Below are 22,942 nucleotides of genomic sequence, written 5' to 3' on the forward strand. Positions count from 1 at the left end.
CACATTTAGCCACTCATTCGGGTCCCACCTTCTCTCGACAGGTCTCGACACCTGACCTTTACCGGAGCATTTCCCCCATTGGTTCGCGTTGAAAATGTGAAAAGATCATCGAAAGCAAAGGTCGAAAAACAAGATCGTCTTTATGCGATCGTTTAGAATTCCTCCGCCTCGGGGCCGTTATCTATGTTTCCGCACGGGTTTTTGTGGCATTCTGTTTCTCCGCGGACGTGTCAAGCGAAGGATGGTTTCAGCTGCTTTTTTTTGTGCTGTACGACCAAAAAGATTCGGTTCTGTACACAACTTTCAGAATCCTGTTCCGTCGCATCGTCCATCATTAGTGCTCTTGATAGTACCCATTTTTAGTGGTTTATTTGCATTCGTACGATGAGCTGGTTTGTTTTTGCTCTATTTTTATGCAACCTTTAACGGGGTTGGTGATAAACACTCTTATATGAGAATAGCTTTTATTTCAGGATTAATTAAAGCGTCTAATGGCTGGAATAACAAAAAAAGCGTTTCTTTCTTATCTTCCATTCAACTCTTTTCTTCATTCGCTTTGTCTTGCTTTATTTCTTAATTGAGTTTGGTAAGAGATAATCAAGCTTTAAAGCATAGCTGGAAAGAACTTTGGTTTTTATGTATACATTTCATATGTTTTAACTTTCATTGCGTCCTAGCTCATTCCATACAATTAAAAAAGTAATAAATTTTAGTAAAGTTTTTGCTTCTTAATATGTATTGGAATGCCACCTTTAAACCTAATATGTAGGATGGCTTTAGATAAGTTCTACATCACCTCAAAGTTCAGACAATCACTGCAGCGGTCTAGCTAAACGCTAAACGATTGTAGCATCTGATAAATTTTGAACTTAACTACTTTTTTTTATTCACTAACTTTATATTCATTCAGCTAACTTTTCTTTTCTTCATTTCATAAAAGTGTTAAAAATGAATCATTAAATACTAAACTTTGTATGGTGAACGATGAAGACACGTTAAGTGTCATCACTGATGCTATAATGATATAATACTTAATTACCCTTAAACTAAATTCAGTATAATTTTGGTTACTACTAAGAGTTACTAATTTCAAAACATATTTTTGCTTAGTAATGATCTTCACAGTTCCACACACAAAATCAAATCCAATTGTCCAAATCCAATGTTATCAATGGCTTTTTAATAAATAACCCTCTGTCAATTTCCTGAACCGATGTCAAATGATGAAAAATAGTGATCAATTTAAAGATCACACCCTTCGTATAAATTGAACCACCAAACATTTCTAAAGCACACTAATCCTATTTCCGTGCTGTCATGTAAGCTATTAAGTAGTAAACTGAACCCAATCTCAACGATACTCTGCATTCCGATGATGTATGATCGTATGCACTAATTTACCATACGGTTCAGCCCTTTAAATGCTACCCCTAAGAAAAGGAAAATCTCATACCTTCGTCGCTTGCGTTTTCGTACCGGATCGGTTAGGAGGAAAATATTCGGCCCGTCGACTTGTTTGTTGGAATGGTTCCCAAAACTGAACGTCATAAATAAAATGCCTCTTAACGCGGTGCGCCTTAACGTTGCGAGTAACCCGTGCCGTCGGGTTGGCCACACCATAAATAACAGCTCAATGTCAACGAGCAGCAGCCCGGAGCCGAATCGATCGTTGTCGTGGCCTCGCATCGCTAATACATGCACAAACACCTATCAGATACCGCTCCAGCTTACATGTGTCCTCGGTTCGGTCAATACTACTTCTGGCTGATAAGCTGTCGCTGACTGAACTAGATCGGTAGTACCCGAATTCCACCCGCCTTTACCAACAAAAAAAACACAAACCATCTGGCTAGGGTTTTGCAAAGCCCTTTTTGGCCGGACCGAATCGATCTCCGAACCGGACAGACAAAATGGTTCAATAAAATACGATGTCACATTATCATATCGTCACCGGTACCGGCCGTTACCGCGGATTCAGCACGATATTAGGGGAAGGTTTCATTTTCGGACCAGTAAATTATAGCCCTATCCGTGGTGGCTGGACGGGGCCGAAATTCGATCACCATATCGATATCGAAACTCGTAATGAACGTAGTCCGGATTCCATTTAAAAGTTTTGCTGCCGGAATTCGCTGCCCCCGTACCGCAACTGGATGAAGAATTTTAATAATTTCCTCATTAGAAAAAAAAAGCAGAAACATTTATGAAAATTTCAGGCGTTAGGAAATTCTCTGCCACCATTAATGGTAGTTCTAAACCGTGCACGGCAGGGATCCAGTGTGACAAAAGTGCTATTTTTCAGCAAAAAGGGATATGTATAGGCATGGTGACCTTGGGCCGGAACGGGTTCCAGATTTGGATTTTGGTCGCTCATTTGTGTGTGGCCGAGCACCACATTTTCGTCCACACGCTAAACAACACCGACACCGATGCGTTGTTCGTGGTTCATTACTTATCAACCTCATAACGATCGCCGATTGGTGGATCGTTCAAAGGAAGCGATGATCGTAAGCGGTTGAATCGGGTGCAACGCCTTTCTTGTTTGTCAGCGCAAAAGGGCACCCTTGCCCTAGCAATGCACCGCTGAGAATGGGTGCAAACAGATGCCGCCCTAATCCACACGCTAAGCTTGATCTGTATGCAAACACACCTGCTAATTATGATATCGGTTGCTAGAGGAAATCCTCCAGCACCGTTTGTCCCAAGGTCGCCTAGTGGTGGCGCGAAGAGAAACGCGAAGACGCATAGACAGAGACGCATAAATTGATTATCGTTTCGTTGCGATGGTTTCACGCCGGTCGGTACGGAACGTGTCACAATTTTTTGTGTATTTTTCCTATTCATTTTTTGCCCACCCTCCAAAATGCGAAACATGGCTAACTTAGTCGCGCTGTGGGTTCCAACACCAGGTTGAGTGCTTTCAAATCGATCTCATCTTCAAAAGCACCTTGCCATCATTTTAAACCATCAAATGCCGATAACGCCGATGGTCGCTGCTCTGGGATGGTCGGTCGGAAATCGACGTGTTTAATCACCGTCACAAATCGTCATACGGTTTTCGCGAAATCGTGTCACGAATCAATGCGGAAAACATCATCATGATCGATAAATGCAAATTTTGAAACATGTTTTTTTTTCTGTCCTCTCTTTGCTTTACTTAATGGATATTCCTATGTGGTAGTTCTTCTCTTTCGTTTTGTTTTTTTCATTGAATTGAATTTATTGTTTAGCGCTTTATACCGTGAAGGTTCCATTTTCAGCCACACGTGCAGTTGTATCTTGTCAAATTTGTAGTTTAACGTTTTTAAGTTCGGCACTTTATGATCAATGTTTTGTAGAAAATACGGGGGTTTTTTTTTGTAGCATAAAACATGCTAAAATGTACAATATTTGCGGGTTAATAAAAGAGGCGAAACAAAACTTTTGCGGCTTTAGGACGACGAACAAGTTTCGCTTGACGATCCTACCTTATGTAGACAAGCACCAACATTTCTTGATATTGTGTCATTTTATATTTATATTGATATTGCGTTTTTTTATTTTATAGCATTATTAAGAAACAAATAAAGTAGTTAATATTTTCACTTAACGGTTCGTTTATTTGGTGTTGAAAACTAATAATTTACAATAGAACACAGTTCATTTGTGGCATCGATCGATGTGTGCGATCGTTGGAGAAAAAAAGTTTGTTGCACCCTTTTTTTTGCGGGAACCACACACGGTGTCGTTGATGTGTGTCCCCAATATGACTTCACTTGACTTGTTTCTCAATCCTGACCTTCCTGCTACTGGTCGCTCGATGCGCCTCCACTCACTCCGTTTCCCATTTTACTTTCGCTGCTGGCTCGCGATGTACTGGAGCGCACGTGCGATCGGTTCTGGCGTCGGTGGTGGCGTTGGCAGATGGGCACCCTGTGGCTGGAATCCGTTCTCATCGGCCACGTAGTCAACGCGATACTTCTGGCCATCATCGCCGACGTACTCGTAGTAACCCTTGGCACGGAGCGTCTCGTACTCGGTGTTGCGGTCATCGATCTTGCCCGTTTCCGCGGCCTCAATGTTGTTCTCGTTAACGTATTTGTAGTAGTATCCATCATCGTTGAACTCTTTCACCTGCTCCTTAATCTCTTCATATCCGAATCCATCCGCACCAGCGTTAAAACTGCCCGATCCAGCACCGAATCGGCTACCTCCAGCACCTGTGAACAAGCGCCAATTCGATTAAATGATTAAACGTTTCTCCAAAGCGTACCAATAAATCGACCCGCCATTGCACTTACCACCAGCTGCACTAGTAAAACTGAAACCACCAGCTCCACTAGTAGCACTGAAACCGCCAGAACCGCCAGCACCACCGAATCCACCAGCATAACCGAATCCACCAGCACCACCGAATCCACCGAATCCACCAGCTCCACCGTAACGACTAGCTCCAGTATAACCACTGAAACCGACCGATTTGCTTGATGGAGGTGCATTAATTAAACGATTTCTAACTTTATCGAAACCGCCAGCACCTCCAGTACCTCCAGCACCACCTAATCCGACCGATTTGCCTGCCTTACCAGGGCTGACCTTAAAATCAGCTCCACCAACCTCCACACGAACTCCACCAAGCAATCTTGAATAAATAGGACCGATACTGCCAGAAGCGCCTGCACTTTTCAATCCACTAGCACTAGCACTGAATGCACTAGCACCACCGAATCCACCAGCACCGCCAGCACCGGAAAATCCACCAGCACCGCCAAATCCACCAGCACCACCGAATCCACCGGCACCGCCGAATCCACCAGCACCGCCAAATCCACCAGCACCGCCGAATCCACCAGCACCGCCAGTACCACCGAAATTGCCCAATCCGCCTACCTTACCAGGGCTGCCCGGTCGGTACTGGCCATCGTCGTACCTGCCGCGACCGTCCGGACGCCAGCGACCATCATCCCACTTCGTCTCGTAGTACTCCGGATAGTAACGGCCATCGTTCGGGACGGGAGCCTGGGCCAGAGCGCAGCCAAACATGGCCAATGCCAACTGCACGAAACGGAGAAATGTAAAGCACCACCAAAATCGATCAGTCGATATATGCACGCCGATATAGCGAAAACAGTGAGCACACGCCTATAGTACACGATCGTCACAAAATCACTTACCAATGCAACACACTTCATCGTTGAAAAAGTTTGTTTCTGACGATGATATGATTGCTTTCTACGCTTAGACTGTGCCGAAAGCAGAAGAACTAATGTTGTAGCATCTTCGCGCACGCGTAGCTCTTAAAATACGATTTAGCCGAATCTTTGCTACGAAACTGTTGAGCGAAGATTCTGCTTCCCACGCACACGCGCATCATCAAACAAGATAGAATGACCGAAGCCCCCATACACGCCACATACAATAATGAACTTGAGCTGAACACCACCAATAGCACCGAAAATCCACGCATATCAATCATATCTTCAACTAGTTTCGGTGATCATTTGCATCCGACAAGGTACACCTTCGGTGATGTCCATCGCCTTGACGCAACCGGTGTACTACTCGGTGACCGGAATACGGTGGGTTATTGCTCATTTCGATACCTGGCCTGTATTGCAAACATTCACAGGTTCGTGCAGAAACTTATCGAAGCGTCACCCTTGTACCGCGGGATTTTGCGAAGCTGTTTGCAACAGTTCCGGATGCGGGTGTATAATGCCAGACCGGTCGGCTTGGCATCCTGATCATATCGGCATTGGTCGAATTCTTCGCGACGAAATTTCCATGAACTCTGGTAATTGGACGATGGTTTAGCTTAGTGTCCGTTCGAGCTCGGATTAGTACTCGGAAGGCAGTGTTTTGGGCAGCGTCTACTTGCGTTTCGAGCGGATCATCGTTTATTGTAGGTTGCTATCGACCCATCCTAGAACCCGAGTCCCCTTACACGACATAAATGTTGAAAATCAAAATGATGAAACGCTATTCAAATAACGTAGCCAGTGAAGAAGAACTGATCTCTGTTGATAAGAGAAAAGCATGGTAGCTCCCGATAGGTGTCGTAACCAATCCTAAGCAGCCGAACAAAGTTCGGATTGTATGGGATGCGGCTGCGACAGTACGTTCAGGCAGTATTTGTATGTTGTTAGTGGTGACTTTCAAGAAATGTTCCAACAAATCCGAATCAGAGACAGAGGCTTTAACACTAAACCATTTTTTGCTCGGATCCTCATTGGGAGCAAAGCAACCACCAATAGACTGCATTACATCCGCGACTGCGTTAAAAAAGAAGCAAAATTACGAACTGACTCAGAAGAAAATTAGTATGTTTTGGAGAAGGTGGATAATAGAATATCTTCCCGTAATAACATGTCGTACTAAATGGTTCGGAGAAACGGAACCGATCAAAAAGGGTGATCTTGTTTTCATTGCAGATGAAAAAAGAAAAAAAAGTGGTTGCGAGGAAAGGTGATGGATGTTTGCCAACAATACGATGGTAGAATACGAAGGAAGGAACTTTTAGAAGAGCAATATCCAGATTGGCGAAGATTGATATATGTTCCTAAGCGTCAAAAAGAATCACATTGAACATGTAAATTGAATAGTGAAATAGTGAAATGAATTGTAAAATTAGAAGGTTGATGATTAAATACCTTAAAGGCGGCGTAGGCGAGTTATTAAAAGAGAACTGCTTTATACATTAAAATTTTATCCATAGTAACGAGTTCACGGGAGGGCGTGTGTTGGCGCTAACGCTTGCACCTACGCCTGTAAACGTGGGTTGGATGGTAAAACGTCAGGACATGCATCCGGTTAAGGAAACGTGCGTCCGGTGTGTCAAACGATCGGCCTCTTTTCCAAGGTTCCCTTTTCAGCCAAACGTGCGGTTGTATTCTGTTAAATTTGAAGTTTAACGTTTTTATTTTCGGCGATTTATGATCAATTTTTTTTTTTTGCAGGAAAAACAATCGCCACACAAAACATGCTAAATTGTACAATATTTGCAGGTTAATAAAAGAGGCGAAACAAAACAAATTTCGCTTGACGATCCTACCTTATGCAGACAAGCACCAACATTTCTCGATATTGCGTAATTTTATAACAAGCATTATTAAGAAACAAATAAAGTAGTTAAAAAATTCACTTAACGGTTCGTTTATTCGATGTTGAAAACTAATAATTTACAATAGAACACAGTTCATTTGTGGCATCGATCGATGTGTGCGATCGTTGGAGAAAAAAAGTTTGTTGCACCCTTTTTTTTGCGGGAACCACACACGGTGTCGTTGATGTGTGTCCCCAATATGACTTCACTTGACTTGTTTCTCAATCCTGACCTTCCTGCTACTGGTCGCTCGATGCGCCTCCACTCACTCCGTTTCCCATTTTACTTTCGCTGCTGGCTCGCGATGTACTGGAGCGCACGTGCGATCGGTTCTGGCGTCGGTGGTGGCGTTGGCAGATGGGCACCCTGTGGCTGGAATCCGTTCTCATCGGCCACGTAGTCAACGCGATACTTCTGGCCATCATCGCCGACGTACTCGTAGTAACCCTTGGCACGGAGCGTCTCGTACTCGGTGTTGCGGTCATCGATCTTGCCCGATTCGGCGGCCTCAATGTTGTTCTCGTTAGCGTACTTGTAGTAGTATCCATCATCGTTGAACTGCTTCACCTGCTCCTTGATCTTTTCGTAACCGCCAGTACCCGATCCGGAGCCACCGCGAGATCCGCCAGCACCACCAGCACCGCCAGCGCCGAACCGAGAACCTAAAGCACCACCGGCACCGCCAGCACCGCCAGCACCGAATCCAGCACCACCGGCACCTCCAGCACCACCAGCACCAAATCCAGCAGCGCCATCATTGAACGAGCTGCCACTATCGCCACCGAAACCAGATGCACCGAATCCACCAGCACCAGCGTTACCACTGCCCGATCCAGCACCGAATCGGCTACCTCCAGCACCTGTGAACAAGCGCCGATTAAACGATTAAACGTTCCTCCCAAGCGTATCAATAAATCGATCGGCCATTCCACTTACCACCAGCACCTCCAGCACCACCAGCTCCACCAGCACCGAAACCAGCACCGCCGAATCCACCAGCACCACCAGCACCGCCAGCACCACCGAAACCGCCCGATCCGCCTACCTTACCAGGGCTGCCCGGTCGGTACTGGCCATCGTCGTACCTGCCGCGACCGTCCGGACGCCAGCGACCATCATCCCACTTCGTCTCGTAGTACTCCGGATAGTAACGGCCATCGTTCGGGACGGGAGCCTGGGCCAGAGCGCAGCCAAACATGGCCAATGCCAACTGCACGAAACGAAGAAACGCAAAGCATCACCAAAATCGATCAGTCGATATATGCACGCCGATATAGCGAAAACAGTGAGCACACGCCTATAGTACACGATCGTCACAAAATCACTTACCAATGCAACACACTTCATCGTTGAAAAAGTTTGTTTTGTTTCTGACGGTGATATGATTGTTGAAGACAAACTCGAGCGAATTTGCACTTTCACTGCTCGTTCTCCTTTCTAGGCTTAGACTGTGCCGAAAGCAGAAGAACTAATGTTGTAGCATCTTCGCGCACGCGTAGCTTTTATAGTACGATTTAGCCGAATCTGTGCTCCGAAACGGTTGAGCGAAGATTCTGCTTCCCATCAACCTTTCCCCTCACGGGGTCCGCTACCCATCCATCCTGCATCAGGCGAAACGGTGGACCAACACATATGCGCATCATCAAACCAGATAAAATGACCGAAGCCCCCATACACGCCACATACAAGAATGAACCTGAGCTGAACAACAATAGCACCAAAAATCCACACATATCTACACTTTTTCGATCGTTTAGCAGCCGTAAATCCGTATGGGATGATGCTACGAACTTAGCCCCACTATCGGGGCTCACGCCAGCCAACCACTATCTTAGCCAAATGGTTTCATATATGTGTGTCTCTCTCTCTCACTCTTCTGTGATCGGTTTGCTCGAGTTCTTTCGAAAACCAAAAAAAAAATGTCTCCGATGCCTCCGCCAGGATCGCACGCGAAGAAGCCACCTGATCTACATATAATATCAATTATAATATATTATATCTCGTCCAGTCGCGCCACCCGCTCCGAACGAAAGCGAGAGTGGGATGTAGCGTTGGCCGGCAAAAACCAGCTTAACCAAGCAGCAAAACAAAATCCAACCTCACACTTGTTTTTTTGGCATGCACGGTACATTTCGGGAATGCTTCACAGCACAAGGATGCTCCGGAGCGTTCGCCGGTACACTCCACGGTCAAGTCCTTGAACCACAGAGCTGTTCGCTGCCGCTCGTCAAACCGAACGCAGCATAGTGCGAGTTGAACTTGATTTTCTCGAAAATGGTCGGGAATCTTCGACGGGATTGGATGGGCTGAGAAGACACACGAAACAGAACCCACACGGTTCAACAGTGGGTGTTTTGACTTCATTGAACTTTACGGTACAAGGGGTTTTTTTACATTTTATCGTGCAGTTATCGTCGATTTCATTCATCCGTCTAGTTGGGACTTCGATGCAACGTTGACACACACACACACGTTCGGGGATGATGATAATAATGTAATGTCAGACGGTGAGCCCAAAAAGGTTGGATGTTGAACCGATTCTAACATAGGAAATGGTGTGTTAATCAGGTTGTTAGCAAATGTCGTTATTATTTATCAAACGTTGATCTTCTGGACCGCATTCGAAATAATAAGTGTTACCCATGTCTGGTTTGTTGTGAAGTGGCGTTGATGAGAAAGTGTCCCTTTGCTATTTAACCTAAGCTCATTATGTTAGTAGATTGATGGTAATTGTTAAATTAACCTTTACTTAAAAAGCTTGCTAGCTTGTTTAACATTTGAAGTAAGAAAAATAGTAAAAGAAATTAGGAGTGTTTCGTATGAGAGAGTATTAATTAATGATAGAATTCAGCTTGAAAACTGCATGAAACAGATCTCTAACTTGATGAGAATATGTACTAAGATATCGATCAAAAATAAGTAATAGTATGTACTAATAATTGTACTAAAAATGGTCCATAGATAAAGTAATTGACTGAAAGACCATCATCAGTAAAAATATATCCACTTCTCATATTTCAGAAAGTCGTTCCATGAAATCGTCCTTTACGCCGTGAATTGAGAACATTTCAAGAATTGAATTCTCATAAGCATAAGCATATGCTCGTTGTCTTCTGATGAAACTAGTTAAACCTAGTTCTCTAAGTTATCGCCGAAGACATTAATGTGATCATAAAATAATGAATTTCTCAAAGCTATTTCTCAAGCTTATTCTTGCTACAGATTATTTTTTCTCAGAACTACCAAAAAGGATACTTCAAGATATGTTGCTCTTTGGACTTATCTTGGAAATCGAAGTCATGCTCCGGAACTTGTACTACTTTTATTTAAATTTGAGAATATAACCTCAGGATATGTCTGCCATCTCTACCTCTCGCAGCTTCAATAATGTGTCTCGAGTAAGGGTAGAATGTATCGGTACTGCCGGCTGAATTCTGTCGAAAACGATAATTGGTATGAAATTCGTGTAATTTCTCAATTCAGAACACACAAAAAAAACATAACCCTCACTCAGCGAACAATATGAAAACCGGTATTTTTTGCTTTTTAAACCACTTTTAAAACTTAAAATATCCTTAATAAACTAAAAACAATTTCACAGCTACCTGCATCTATAATTAACAGCTTTATTTGTGCGAATATAAAATGCGAACTCTGGACAAGAATACCATCTTCATTTTTCTCCATGGGAATCCGAAAACAAACGCAAAGAATACCGGAGTTTGTTCGTTCCATTCTGATCGGCGCCAGTCTCATAAATTCAAATCTTCAACTAGTTTCGGTGATCATTTGCATCCGACAACGTACACCATCGGTGTTGTCCATCGCCTTGACATGCAGCCGGTGTAGCGCGGTAACCGGAATAGGGTGAGTTGTTTTGCTAATTTCGATACCTGGCCTGTATTGCAAATATTCGCAGGTTCGTGCAGAAACTTATCGAAGCGTCACCCTTATACCGCGGGATTTTGCGAAGCCGCGTGCAACAGTTCCGGATGCGGGTGTACAATGCCAGACCGTCCGGCGTGGCATCCTGATCATTATCGGCATTGGTCGAATTCTTCGCGACGAAACTTCCATGAACTCTGGTAATTGGACGATGGTTTAGCTTAGTGTCCGTTCGAACTCGGATTAGTACTCGGAAGGCAGCGCCTACTTGCGTTTCGAGCGGATCATCATTTATTGTAGGTTGCTATCGACCCATCCTAGAATCCGAATCCCACACACGCCATAAATGTTGAAAATCGAAATGATGAAACGCTATTCAAATAACACACACTCTAGACAAGATTAGATAGGAGCTGTGATAAATATGAGAAAACACACGCCGAAGAAATTAATGGATTGGTTTTGTATCAATTTACATTTATTGGATTTGTTTGATTAGTGCTGATCGATGGTATTGGCGTGATGTGGAGCACAAAGTTTTTTGGGTTTGAAATTTTTAGTTACGGGCGCAAAAAACGATAGTTACAAAATAACTAAAATGCTAACTATATTTTTTTTCTTTTGTTTTTAATTTATTCTTCTACAAAAAAATCGTACTAATTTCAAACCTTTCTTTACATAGCCTTTAAAAATGTATAATATTCGAGTCAGACAGACAAAAATGTCAGACATTAACATGACTCATTTCTATGCGTATATCGGTATCGCTTACCATCGGACTAGAAGGCCAAAATGATGTCACCTTATAAACCTTATATAAGGTGTATGTTAAAATAATTAAACATTCTTTATATTTTCTTCATTTAAATATATTTCATACACTACTTCAAATTAAGCTAATGCTAAATGAAGCAAAATATTTGCACACCATCTTCGCACATTTGTTGCACTAATTTATGCAAACATCTTCCAACCGAAAACTTCTTCTTGTCAAAACAATATAAATTCCACATAAAATTTTTCCATTCCCACAAAGTTACAATTAATTTTCTACATCCTGCATTGTGGACCGCCCGCTAGGTGACGAAATGTGGCCGGCATTAACTATGACGATCGGCCGATGGTGAAAAGTTTCCCAATCACACCCTTGTCTGCTGCTGTTGCTGCTGCTAGCGATAGAATCCGTCATCAATCTGTTAATTACGCACACTTCTCAGCTGGGACACACGGAGCCACGGAACGCTACGAATCACATTAGCACACTGATGTGTCCCCGGCATAACTCCGCTTGCAGGCCAGCCGAAGGTTAATGCGCGCGGCGAAAGATTTTGCCGTCTGCCAGTGAAACAAATGGCCCGAACAAAGAACTTACGATGCGTAGCGAAAAACTGGAAAAACTGGACAAATTTAACTGGCGGAACATGGTGGGCATCTAGTGAACCGATCGAAATAAAATCGAATCCCGACCAGTAGATTCGGTTGCGGTTACCCGGCAGAGGTCGCAACAGACACAAATTTGTGCAGTTCCGTATGCAAATTGAGCGTGGCCGGGGCCGCACATCTTCCAATGCGAAGATCCTTTCGTTTTGTTTTTTTTGTTTTGTTTTCGTTAGCTACACCATCCGTTCTAAGCGCAGAAAGGTTGGCACGGTGGAAACATTAGCTTCACTTTCGATATATTCACGCACACAAAAGAGCAACACGCGCGCGCACGCCACGAGAGCAATAAGAGGGGTGGTGTGGAGCATCTGTCAGGAATTCCACATGAAGGCAAATATGCAAATCTTCCCATGCCATAAACGCCAATATGCTCTGAACTCGTTTCTATTCGCCGGCACGATCGATGCTTTGTTTTAGATGGCTTTTCAGCCTCCAACCTACCCCAAAAGCCACCCACCACTTCCCCACCCCTCCTCCCCATCCTCACCGATAGTAGGCGCTGTGAGCAAGGGGTGGAAAGGGGGTGCGGTGTGACTGAGTGGGGGAGGGGTACGTCCAAGAAGTCCGAAATGGCGGTGAAAGAGTATGGCGCAACCTGCGCCTTTTGAACCAATTCTTGTCACCGAAAACCTTAATCTTTACCCCAGGAAAACGACGATCGATCCGAGCGTACGACAGTCAAATATCAAGCGCCTCCAGCATCGTCTTAGTGGTCGGACCAGCCCCGGCTGGGATGACCTACACCGGATCGGTATTCAAATATCGGTATAGCGATAAAATTCAAAGTATTAGCAGACGCACCACCGCCTGATCGACACTGTGGACGATTGTTCGCTCTGCCCACACGGACGATGACGATGGCAGGTCGAAGACGGCGTCTCCAATTTCGGCATCGGGCCCTGCTGGACATTTGCGGTCCGGTTGGGCTTGGTAAGACGATCGCTTCCGGAAACCAGTTTCTGGTCCGGCGCAGAACGCACCAGTTTCGGGTGTCGCCGTTCTACCGGTTCTGCTGAAAATAGATCAGACGCGTCTTTATTGTCGCTACCACCATATCCCAACAGGATGCGAATGAGAACTGAAAAACAACAATTCAACCTTTCGGTTTGGTCTAATGTCACCAAGGAAAAGCGAAAAACAAAAAAAACCCATAATCCGTTTTCCATTTCATCGTGTACCGTGTATCGCATTAAATGGTCTCATTTTAATGCTTTCATTTTCAAAAACATCATCCTAGCGATGCGAGCAATTTGTAAGCATTGGAGCAACTTTTTTCGGAGAAAAAAAGAAAAACCAGCACACAAACGCACACAGGATCAGCATAGCGGACGGCAAAGCTTTATCGGACTTTATTGGCTACTAGAAAAAAAAAGTTGAAATGAATGGAATTTTATGGGTTTGCCGATGGGCGAAATCGTTCGTCACCCGATGCATCCGAATGTATCGTTACGGTCGATCGTCATTCGCTGACAACACATTTTTACTGCTGTGCTGTTTGCAGTGAAAATGTCATTCCGTGTTAGCGTGTGGATGAGGTAATTCACTACCAGAAGGAGTGTACAGCATCCACCAGCGTGGTGTGGACCGTGCAGAACGGTGATAGTGATCGCAAAAGAAAGGAACACAACATGTTTCCTTGACGGAAAGCAAATTAGCATACATTTGGTCGTGTGTTAATGATATGTTGGCAACGTGCTAGAGGAATGCCTAGAACTTTGTGTGTGAAGCAAAACCAAACGTTGAGAAGTAGTACTAAACCTAAAATCGTTCCTTCCATGTAAATTATCTTATTCATGCTTATGTGTTTTTTTCCCTCTCTGTTCCTCTCAAACAAAGATCGTACCACCTCACTAATGGATATGTTCCATTTAAGCACGCTGTAATAGGCATCTTCCTTCGATTTAGCTCCTTCGAATGATTTGCGATTATGAAGCATATAATGCTGAAATGTTTTACATTAACCATTCACCCAGCCCATCCTATTCGCTCGAGATCGATGCGTAATCCTCTAGGGCTGCTGGCTATGTTGCTATTGCTAAGTGCTAATTCGATTATATATGATCGATCAGGAATTTGCATAAATGATCGCATGAAGTGGGTTGGAAAGGGCAATAAACATCGCCAAAGGGGTGCAGATCAAAGCTTCTCCTTTTGTTCCAAAGGGGGTGGTGCTGAAAAGCTCTTTGGGGTTGTATGCAAAACAAGCTTAGGTTTTTGCAGGTTGTACGCAAGCCGTTGTGAGCTTTTTTTTAATGATGGTATTTTAAAATGTTGAGCTACTTTTCCAGAAGTCTATATATTATTCTTTAAAAAAAGCTGGGGTAGAAAAAAATGAAAATTAAAAAAAAAAACTTTTGATTTTAATTAGAGGCCACTATCTACATTTATTTACAACGTTTATTTCAAAAGCTTCAAAAATACTTTAATTTAAATTAATGCATTTCCCTGATTCAATCTGTTTCATTATTTGTTCAAAATTTTATTAAGAAATCATTATTTTTCGTTTTTTATTATATATAATTTAGCTTTTTTAATCCTTATATTTATTATGTCTTTCAAATTTTTTAAACAGACAACTGAAATTTTGTTTAATGAATTTTGGTTTAGTTTTCCATTTTCTACTTTTGATAACAAAATCTAAATTCTCCTTTGTTGTATTTTCTTTCATTTCACTTTCATTTTCATATTTTTACTCAATTATTTTATATTAATGGCGTGACATCTCGCAGAATCTGAAGCTTTCATAAAACTGGTCAGAGATTCTTATTTCATTCATAAAGAAAGGTCAAACCGTAAGGCTTGTTACAGATGACCAATGATAGCTTAATCTATGATACATTTCACATACTTTTGCAGACATATTCTTCTCCGAAGGGTAAAGGAACATATTATTTAATTTAATTCTAATAAATTAAAATTTTATTTAAATTAATAAAAATATCTTTGTAGTAAAGCGTAATACGAAAATACTTTTTTACAAATTAGTAAAAACTAGTAAAAGTATACATTACCAGTTCATAACGCCTATAAACTTCTCAAAACATATATTTAATAAATTTTCGTGCAAACTTTCTGCTCTCCAGTACATCGCAAGAACTTAAATCAATCACCCAACCATTCTTCTATTCTAATCACCTAACCGATACTTACATTTGATATTTCTACCAGCAGCTACTATCCACCAACGCGACGCAATGCACTTTCCTTCCCATCAAGCGGGCGGATGTTAAAGGTGCACCCTAAAACCCTGTTGGCATCGTTGCACTTTTGCAAAACGGTCGATATTTAAATGTCAGACAGTGCGCCGACCAGATCGTACGTCTTCACCCGAACAAATTGTCACCTTATTGCGTCAGTTGAGGAATTAATCATGCATTTCCTTCACTGGTATGTCTGGTGCCGTCTGGTGATCACCAGCATTCACTGATCCGTGGATCGATCAAACGCTCGTAGCCTTTCGTTTGCCTTGCGTACCATCGGTATGAGGTTGGCACGTGATCAATGGGCCACACTGATGCTTTCAGCGTGTGACAGTGACGATGATGATGCGTATTCTTCTCCTTCGTGTAGAGTGGGTAGAGTGAATGGAAGATGCAAATTTATTGCCGATAGTAGACACAACCGGTAACGAAGATTTTTTTCTCTTTCGTTAGGTGCAGCTTTGGGGCAAATATTTTTTTTCTTGTTGTTTGCATATTATTAAATGAGGGTGAATGTTAATAGTATCGTTCAGATGCTGCTGGCATTGGTGGATTGGAAGCATGTAAATTGGAACATTTATTCATCTTCAAATGATCGTTATACAATGATCTACATAAATGCTTAGCTTCAATTAATTTACATCCGATGGGGAATTATATCACACAAAAAATGTAAAATATATCTCACAATAGCGCTTCACCAAATCACTATCACTCTCGATACAATGTAATCAAACAGACAGAGCATATAGCGTTTGATTAAATAAACGCTTTCAATCACTACCAGACCAGCACCAAGCAAGGTGTTAAATCATTCAACTAATCTCCACTTTTCACTGAAAATTCTTTCCCTTTCCACACTGCCTGGGAACACATTTTGCCGATTGCATTTGTATATTATATTGCTTGATGTATGGCTGATGACTTACCTGGCCCGTCATTGGCATTATGGCACCCAAGCCAAGGGGGGGTGGTGGTTACCAGAGGCACCAAGCCAACGCCGTGCCAGGGGGGGTGGAGACGATCCAACTGCACAAGTATCGCACAAGAATGCAACGGCGATGGACGACGGTGCAAAGCTGCATCTATAAATACAGTACACGGTGGTTCTATTCTTTCATTAGCATCCACTATCAGCTACCGTACTGGGTTTAGCCAGTCCAGCATCAGACCGGCTAGTACTTCGTCCGACATCCAGCTACAGTTTGTTGGTTCTATCCGTTGGCTCAAGTTTTCTTCACATCTTCTCACCAACCATGAAGTGTGTAAGTATGGTGATAGCTTTTTATTGTTTTTTTCCTCGTTTACTATTAAGAGAAAATGAAAGTGAAATCGAAACGATCCAGTGAAGGTATAAAATCATCTTTAGTGACCCCTTTTGCGAGAGTGCAACATTATTTCATCAAATTGTACCTTTTGCGTTGTGTGTGTGCGCGCGTGAGTTTTGTGTATGTGCGATTACATCAAATAAAACTTAACAGAAAAAGTGCAGGAAAACCCTCTGATCACCACTGTGAAGCAATGCCAGATGGTATAATTACGACACCTACCGGAAGGAAGTGATGAAGTGCAAAAAATAACAAATTGCCAAAAACATAATTTTGTATCACTCTGTGGGTGGTTTTGTAGCGGGGGTGGAAGTTTTGTTTGTTTTACCACATTTTCGTCATATTTAGATGAGTTTTTTCTGCTATAGAAAAGCAGTGAAACATGAACAGGAAAAGCGAAAGGAAAGTAAAATGTTGTATGAACATTGCTCGAATACATTACCGTTTATTACTTGTAATGAATTATTTACGGTCGGAAAAAAATCGGTTCACTGCTTTAGTGTTTTTTCCTCTTCTCCCGAATGTGAATTTTAATATTTTATTAGAAATAAATGAAACATTTTACCAGTAGTTTACTTATCACTTTTATTCCTCAACGCTTCATCGCACCTTTCCAGGAAATTGTTCTTCTGTTTGCATGTGCATCCATCGCACTGGCCGCACCGCAAAGGTCAGACGCTGAAGCAGAAATCCTCCAGCAAGAAAACAACATCGAACCGGACGGAAATTATCAGTACAGGTAATACACCGGGTCGTCCGTGCTACAACGCATCACCAGCACCGCAAGTCACCGAATTTGCATATCAAACACGTACACAAAACGTGTGAAAATGGCACTCGGTTCAGTAACAATTCGTAAAAACAGCAACGACTACACAAACAAAACAGGGGATATGAAAACGAAAAAAAAACAAGCGGCCGGACCCATGGCGGCTTTTGGCGGCTGCAATTGAACCGCGTAATTGCGCTATTCTTCTTTCGTTTGCCTCCCGTGGCAAACGGGTAACAATTAGCTTCATAATGAAAGATTTGATTACGATAATTGGGAGGGTTGTGTTGTGTTAGGCACTTCCGATATGTGAAGCTTCTTTGTTTTGTTTTTTTGGTTGGCTTTTTTTTTGGGTTCTGAAATTGTGATGCTCTGCGAAAGTGCAAATGGTGTGAAAATGTACGAAACAAACTACACCACCACCACCACTGGAGCAACTTAACCCGTATGCATCCCGCAAAAGATATTAGCACATTTCAATGGCACGAAAAATATTAGCCCATAGCGCACATGGTGCTGGCACATGCGTCACGATCGCATACGATGCAACATTGTCTGATCACTCTCGCTTTTGTTCCTCTTGCTTTTGCTTCTTCATGTTTCTCCTCATTCATCGCTCGACCCTTCCGCACGCCAGTTACGAAACGGCCAACGGTATCCGAGGTCAGGAAACGGGAACGCTCAAGCGTGCCAGCAGTCCCGACACGAGTGATGTAATTGTGGCGGCCGGTTCTATCAGCTATACCGCACCCGATGGCAGTGTGGTCGAGCTGAGCTACACCGCGGACGATGAGAATGGGTTCCAGCCGTCCGGTGCGCACCTTCCCACGCCACCACCGATTCCGCCCCAGATCCAGAAGGCGCTCGACTATCTGGCCAGTCTGCCACCGTCGAACCGGCGGCGCTAAGCGTTCTTCTCATCATCTCGAGCAAAACCGGCCAATACTCAGCGCAAACAAAACACCCCCAAAAAAACCCTTTACAATTACACTCACAACATCCATGAAACACATTCACACACACACACACACGAATCAGATGGCTTCGCGATTCGTGATCTTTTCCGATCGTACTTAGGCTTACGGCAAATGAGCATCAAACGCGTAATAAAGCACGCACAATGAAAAAAGAAAAGGACGATAGGAGTTCTATTTACGACATTCGATGTTTGAAATCAGTATTTTTCTCACTGGAATTCATTAAGGTAATAGCGACCAGTAAGGCATCTTAAGTAGGTCATCCTCATAATATGACATGATGACATCTCATACTACGAATGGTGAATTTCGAAGATGTTTATCTATTACTCAAAGGTAAAAAGGTGACTAAAAGGTATACATAATGTCTAAAAAAATTTTTTATTAAATTTGTGATGAAATTGAGACTGTGAAACAGCCATTAAAGGAAGGAACCTAACATGAAAAACGCTTGGCGTAAAATCAAGGATTTCCAAAGAAATCCTGGTCACGGCACCAATTTTTTTGCGTGTTAGGCTCTTTTATAAGCACTATTTCTTTGATGTCTCTCCTGGGTGACGGTAATTTACAAGCTGATGGGAAGAAAACAGTAAGCTTGATAGACTATTACTTCGGATTCTCTCATTTAGTCCAGCATCTTGATTTTTCTGAGCGCGAGAAGGACTAATCTTGAGTGGTTTGGAGGACTCACACAGCAGACCCTTATATTTAAGTAAGATATAAACTGAATATCTGCAACTATCTGCTATCATTATCAGATAGGAATATCTGCTCAATAATACGAGAATCTAGACAAATATTTAATGCTTATGTCTTAGACATTTTTAAGCAACTCGCGTCCAAAACTGCAATTTCTATTATAGTACAGCTTTAAAAGACTGTAACGACCTGAAATTAAATGCAACGCTGTATATGAGTAAGTTCTCAATGCTTTGAAGAACATTTGTTGGGGTCAATTATACGACCGGTGCAAGGTGAGGATAATATTTAGTTCCTGGTGAATACCTTTACAATTACGCGGGTCTTTTGTCTCTGGGAGGTGATGTAACACTTACACATGTGGGGGTTTGGATATACCCTAGTCTAAGACAGGATATGGCTAAACAATTTTCGCTACAGTCGAAGAGTGTCCCTTAGGTATAAGAGTATGTAGAAATCACTCGAAATAAATAAAAACTCAATCACCACTCAGAATGTAATTAATAAAACAAGCGGAAAAGCAGTTTTATTATACGCCAATTTATCGCACAACTGCTCGCGGCATTTACACATCCAACACAGCCACCTTCCGTCTAGAACTTCCGGCCCGGCCCTTCCTTGCTCGGTGGCAACGTTGCCAGATGTGCCAAGGCACGAGCAATCGGTGCAGGAACTGGTGGTGGTGTGGGCAAATGATCACCCACCGGCCGGTAACCATTTTCGTCCGCTATGTACGAGATGGAGTACGTTTTACCATCATCGCCCTGTGGGGAAATAAACCGAACGATAGTTTATACAACTTGTCATGAAGAAGGACAGTTAATTCGGAGTCCTACCTGATATGTGTACTGGCCCTGGGAAGCTGTCCCGACCTGATTGTTCACCACTATCTGCTGACCGTCCTGCGCGGCACGTGTACCATCACCACCTTCGTAGCTGTACCGAAACTTCCCGTCAACTTCGAGCACATTTTCCAAATTCACTATAGGAATTTCCTTATAGCGGGGCAACGACTGTTGTTGCTGTAGCTGCTGCTGATGCGGTTGCTGATGCTGCTTCTGCGCTCCAATTACACTAACTACGGCCAATAGTACCACCGTCTTCAACATGATGCACAAACGTTTTGCGTACTAGCCTCACACTGCACACTGCACGACAGCTGCTACGATCGTTCGATTTATGACGAACGATCAAAAGGACCACTGGAACTGCACCTAAGAACGGGCAGGCAGCAGACTTTTATAGGCCCCCCAAAAAACAACTAGTACAACCGGTACGGACTCGGCCTAACTGGCGAAAGCGTGGCGCAATGCAATAGAATCCCAACACAGCGACCCACCGATCCCACTCGGGCCGAATTAGACGCCAAGTAACGCCCTTCCTTCACTGCACCGGGATGGTGCAGCCCACCCTTTTGTCCTAAATGGCGTGTTCGTGTGCCGCAATCCGGGGATAGTCTTCTTGTTCTCTTCGACCTCTTCGAGACTGGAGCAAAAAGCGCTAAAGAGCTGGGTAGATTCTCATAAGGTGGCCGATTGGTTTGTTGTATTTTTTTTTCTTTTCACCCCGTCTTTTGTGCTCCCTGCTAAACATACTTCGTCATCGGAAACTTAATCCGTGGCCACTCGCGAGACGAGAGCGTGATCCAACCCTAAACCCCAATTAATAGTACGCCATGTTCGTTCAGTTCGTTCGTGGTGTACCGACGGTTCGGTGGGCCACCCCGAAAACTGCTCGACTTTCCTACCGAAAACCGCAGACCAGCACCATCAGGCACCGCACCAAGCAAGCGGCCACACATTCGAAGGGCTCAGTTGTAGAGATTCACTTCGCAGATTCACGTGAGCCTCTGTTACTGCACGAACCAAACTGAGCCTACTTTTGGGCCAATCCCGACCGTGTCATACCGGAATGGGGCAGGGTGAGGAGCGAGGGTTTACTCGGGAAATAAAAGCTTTCGCAACATCCCGCAACCGAACGGTAAGATCACAATGGGAATCTAGAGCTTTAAGGGGTTTGGCTGCTGCAAGAATAAAGCACCGTCCGAAGGGTAAAGTGCAATGAACAAAAGGTAGATGTTTCCATCCTTCGTCCAGCAAACTGTACAGCATTGTAACATTAATGTAAGGCGACTGTATGAATGAATTACGAATGTTTTTTTTCTGTATAACAAAAATGAAAAACCATTTCATTATCTCACTAATTCACAACATTTCATTATTAGATACACGGTCTAGATGCGTTTCGCCTTTTCGCTTTTTAACTAATTTTCTCTTACGTTCTTTATTTTTTATTTGACTTTATTATATTGTATAATTTTCAAGTATATTATAGTTTTGTGAGTTTATACTCCACCTCTTGTAAGTTCACTATTTGTTTTACGACATGTTGTTGACTAATATTTTTGGTATTTTATTTAATTGAATGATGACCAATTGAAATTTACCATTTTTATTTTCTATTATTCACTTTTTCTCTTTCTCTCTGAAAAATGATCAAACAGTATTCTTTCAGAGCTATGATAATAACAATTTCTTATCATTTTTGTATTGTAGAGATCAATGAAAAATAAAAATAATTAAATAAAAAACTAACTTTTAAGCAAACTAAAAACAAAACTAACTAAATGCTATCAATGTTTCCATCTAATTTGAATTACACTTTGAATGAGCCACTCTCAAGCTCCTACCTTTACTTGTTGATCTTGACTGCCCCACCTGAATGATGGAGATCATCAATGACTTAAATAACCCATACAGGAACAGCCTATTCTTTAGCACATATATTTTAATGAAGGCAGAGTGTGTTATTAAATTGTGTAATAACGATTCTACTGCTTCGTATTATAATTGAGAGCTCATGAAGATTTGTAATGTTAGACATTTGGGCTGATTAGAAGAACAGCGGAACATTTATGTTTGTCCTAATACTTTGCTGCTAAACTAAAGGCTCTCTTGATACCTCTCTAGGCTAAAATATCCTCCAAAGGACAATTGGAAAGAAATCATATCACTATCTTCCTATAAGACCTCGCAAAAAAGACGATTATCAATACTCCCAAAAAAAAACAACACTCTCCGCCTTGAAATGATGGGTTTTGAAAATGTGTCTGCAAATTTCACGCATCCAACCATCCAAACCAACGAAAAACCGAAGGTCAACGGGGATGCACGCTAAAATGTAATGCAAAGTGTCGTTGGATGGAAAAAGACAAATTCCCCCAATCATATTCACCGATCGTATGTTCACGATTCGTGGAATGTAAGTTTGCCTGCATGTTGCTCTTTCTTCCAAACCCACGGCGTTTGAAAATCAATAGTACACGCGTGCGACATTGTGTGTGCCTTTATGTGTGGGGCTGCAGCAAGTAAGTTGAGGTCGTAACGCTACGAAAAACCGTAACGTCAGAGTAAACACATACACACCAAGATCTTGCCAAATATGTACTAAATGACGAAAATTAAACAAATCCTCCCCAGGAAACCTTTCGTCCATCACCCATCCGCCGCTGGTTGGCACCCGCAGTTGTTGCTACAGGCAGGTGAATGGAACTTCAGATAGGT

The 22,942-nt window shown here is 42.8% G+C and overlaps 3 protein-coding genes across 6 annotated transcripts; 1 reads left to right on the forward strand and 2 right to left on the reverse strand.

Moving 5' to 3' along the window:
- Window positions 1-3,566: 3,566 nt before the first annotated feature.
- Window positions 3,567-9,055, reverse strand: LOC125763655 (pupal cuticle protein 36-like). 4 transcript variants are annotated; one of them, XM_049426994.1, is made up of 3 exons: window positions 5,154-5,257; window positions 4,281-5,034; window positions 3,567-4,199 (listed from the first exon to the last, which is right to left on the reverse strand). In XM_049426994.1, exons 1-3 carry the CDS (start codon window positions 5,169-5,171, stop codon window positions 3,829-3,831), a joined length of 1,143 nt encoding a protein of 380 aa, XP_049282951.1. In that variant the 5' UTR covers window positions 5,172-5,257; the 3' UTR covers window positions 3,567-3,828. The 4 variants fall into 4 exon arrangements, with proteins under 4 accessions (XP_049282951.1, XP_049282950.1, XP_049282953.1 ...); XM_049426993.1 differs by lacking the exon at window positions 5,154-5,257 and adding an exon at window positions 8,411-9,055 and having other exon boundaries at window positions 3,568-4,199; XM_049426996.1 differs by lacking the exon at window positions 5,154-5,257 and adding an exon at window positions 8,411-9,054 and having other exon boundaries at window positions 3,569-4,199; window positions 4,308-5,034.
- Window positions 9,056-16,708: 7,653 nt separating this feature from the next.
- LOC125763661 (endocuticle structural glycoprotein ABD-4-like) lies at window positions 16,709-18,837 on the forward strand. The gene is made up of 3 exons (XM_049427007.1): window positions 16,709-16,871; window positions 17,552-17,673; window positions 18,341-18,837. Exons 1-3 carry the CDS (start codon window positions 16,863-16,865, stop codon window positions 18,609-18,611), a joined length of 402 nt encoding a protein of 133 aa, XP_049282964.1. The 5' UTR covers window positions 16,709-16,862; the 3' UTR covers window positions 18,612-18,837.
- A 1,039-nt stretch (window positions 18,838-19,876) lies between these two features.
- LOC125763659 (endocuticle structural glycoprotein SgAbd-3-like) lies at window positions 19,877-20,607 on the reverse strand. Its single transcript, XM_049427004.1, has 2 exons — window positions 20,216-20,607; window positions 19,877-20,143 (listed from the first exon to the last, which is right to left on the reverse strand). Exons 1-2 carry the CDS (start codon window positions 20,486-20,488, stop codon window positions 19,973-19,975), a joined length of 444 nt encoding a protein of 147 aa, XP_049282961.1. The 5' UTR covers window positions 20,489-20,607; the 3' UTR covers window positions 19,877-19,972.
- Between the last annotated feature and the right edge of the window lie 2,335 nt (window positions 20,608-22,942).

The sequence above is a fragment of the Anopheles funestus genome, chromosome 2RL, assembly GCF_943734845.2.
Source record: "Anopheles funestus chromosome 2RL, idAnoFuneDA-416_04, whole genome shotgun sequence".
In the NCBI taxonomy this organism is placed as follows: Eukaryota; Metazoa; Arthropoda; class Insecta; order Diptera; family Culicidae; genus Anopheles; species Anopheles funestus.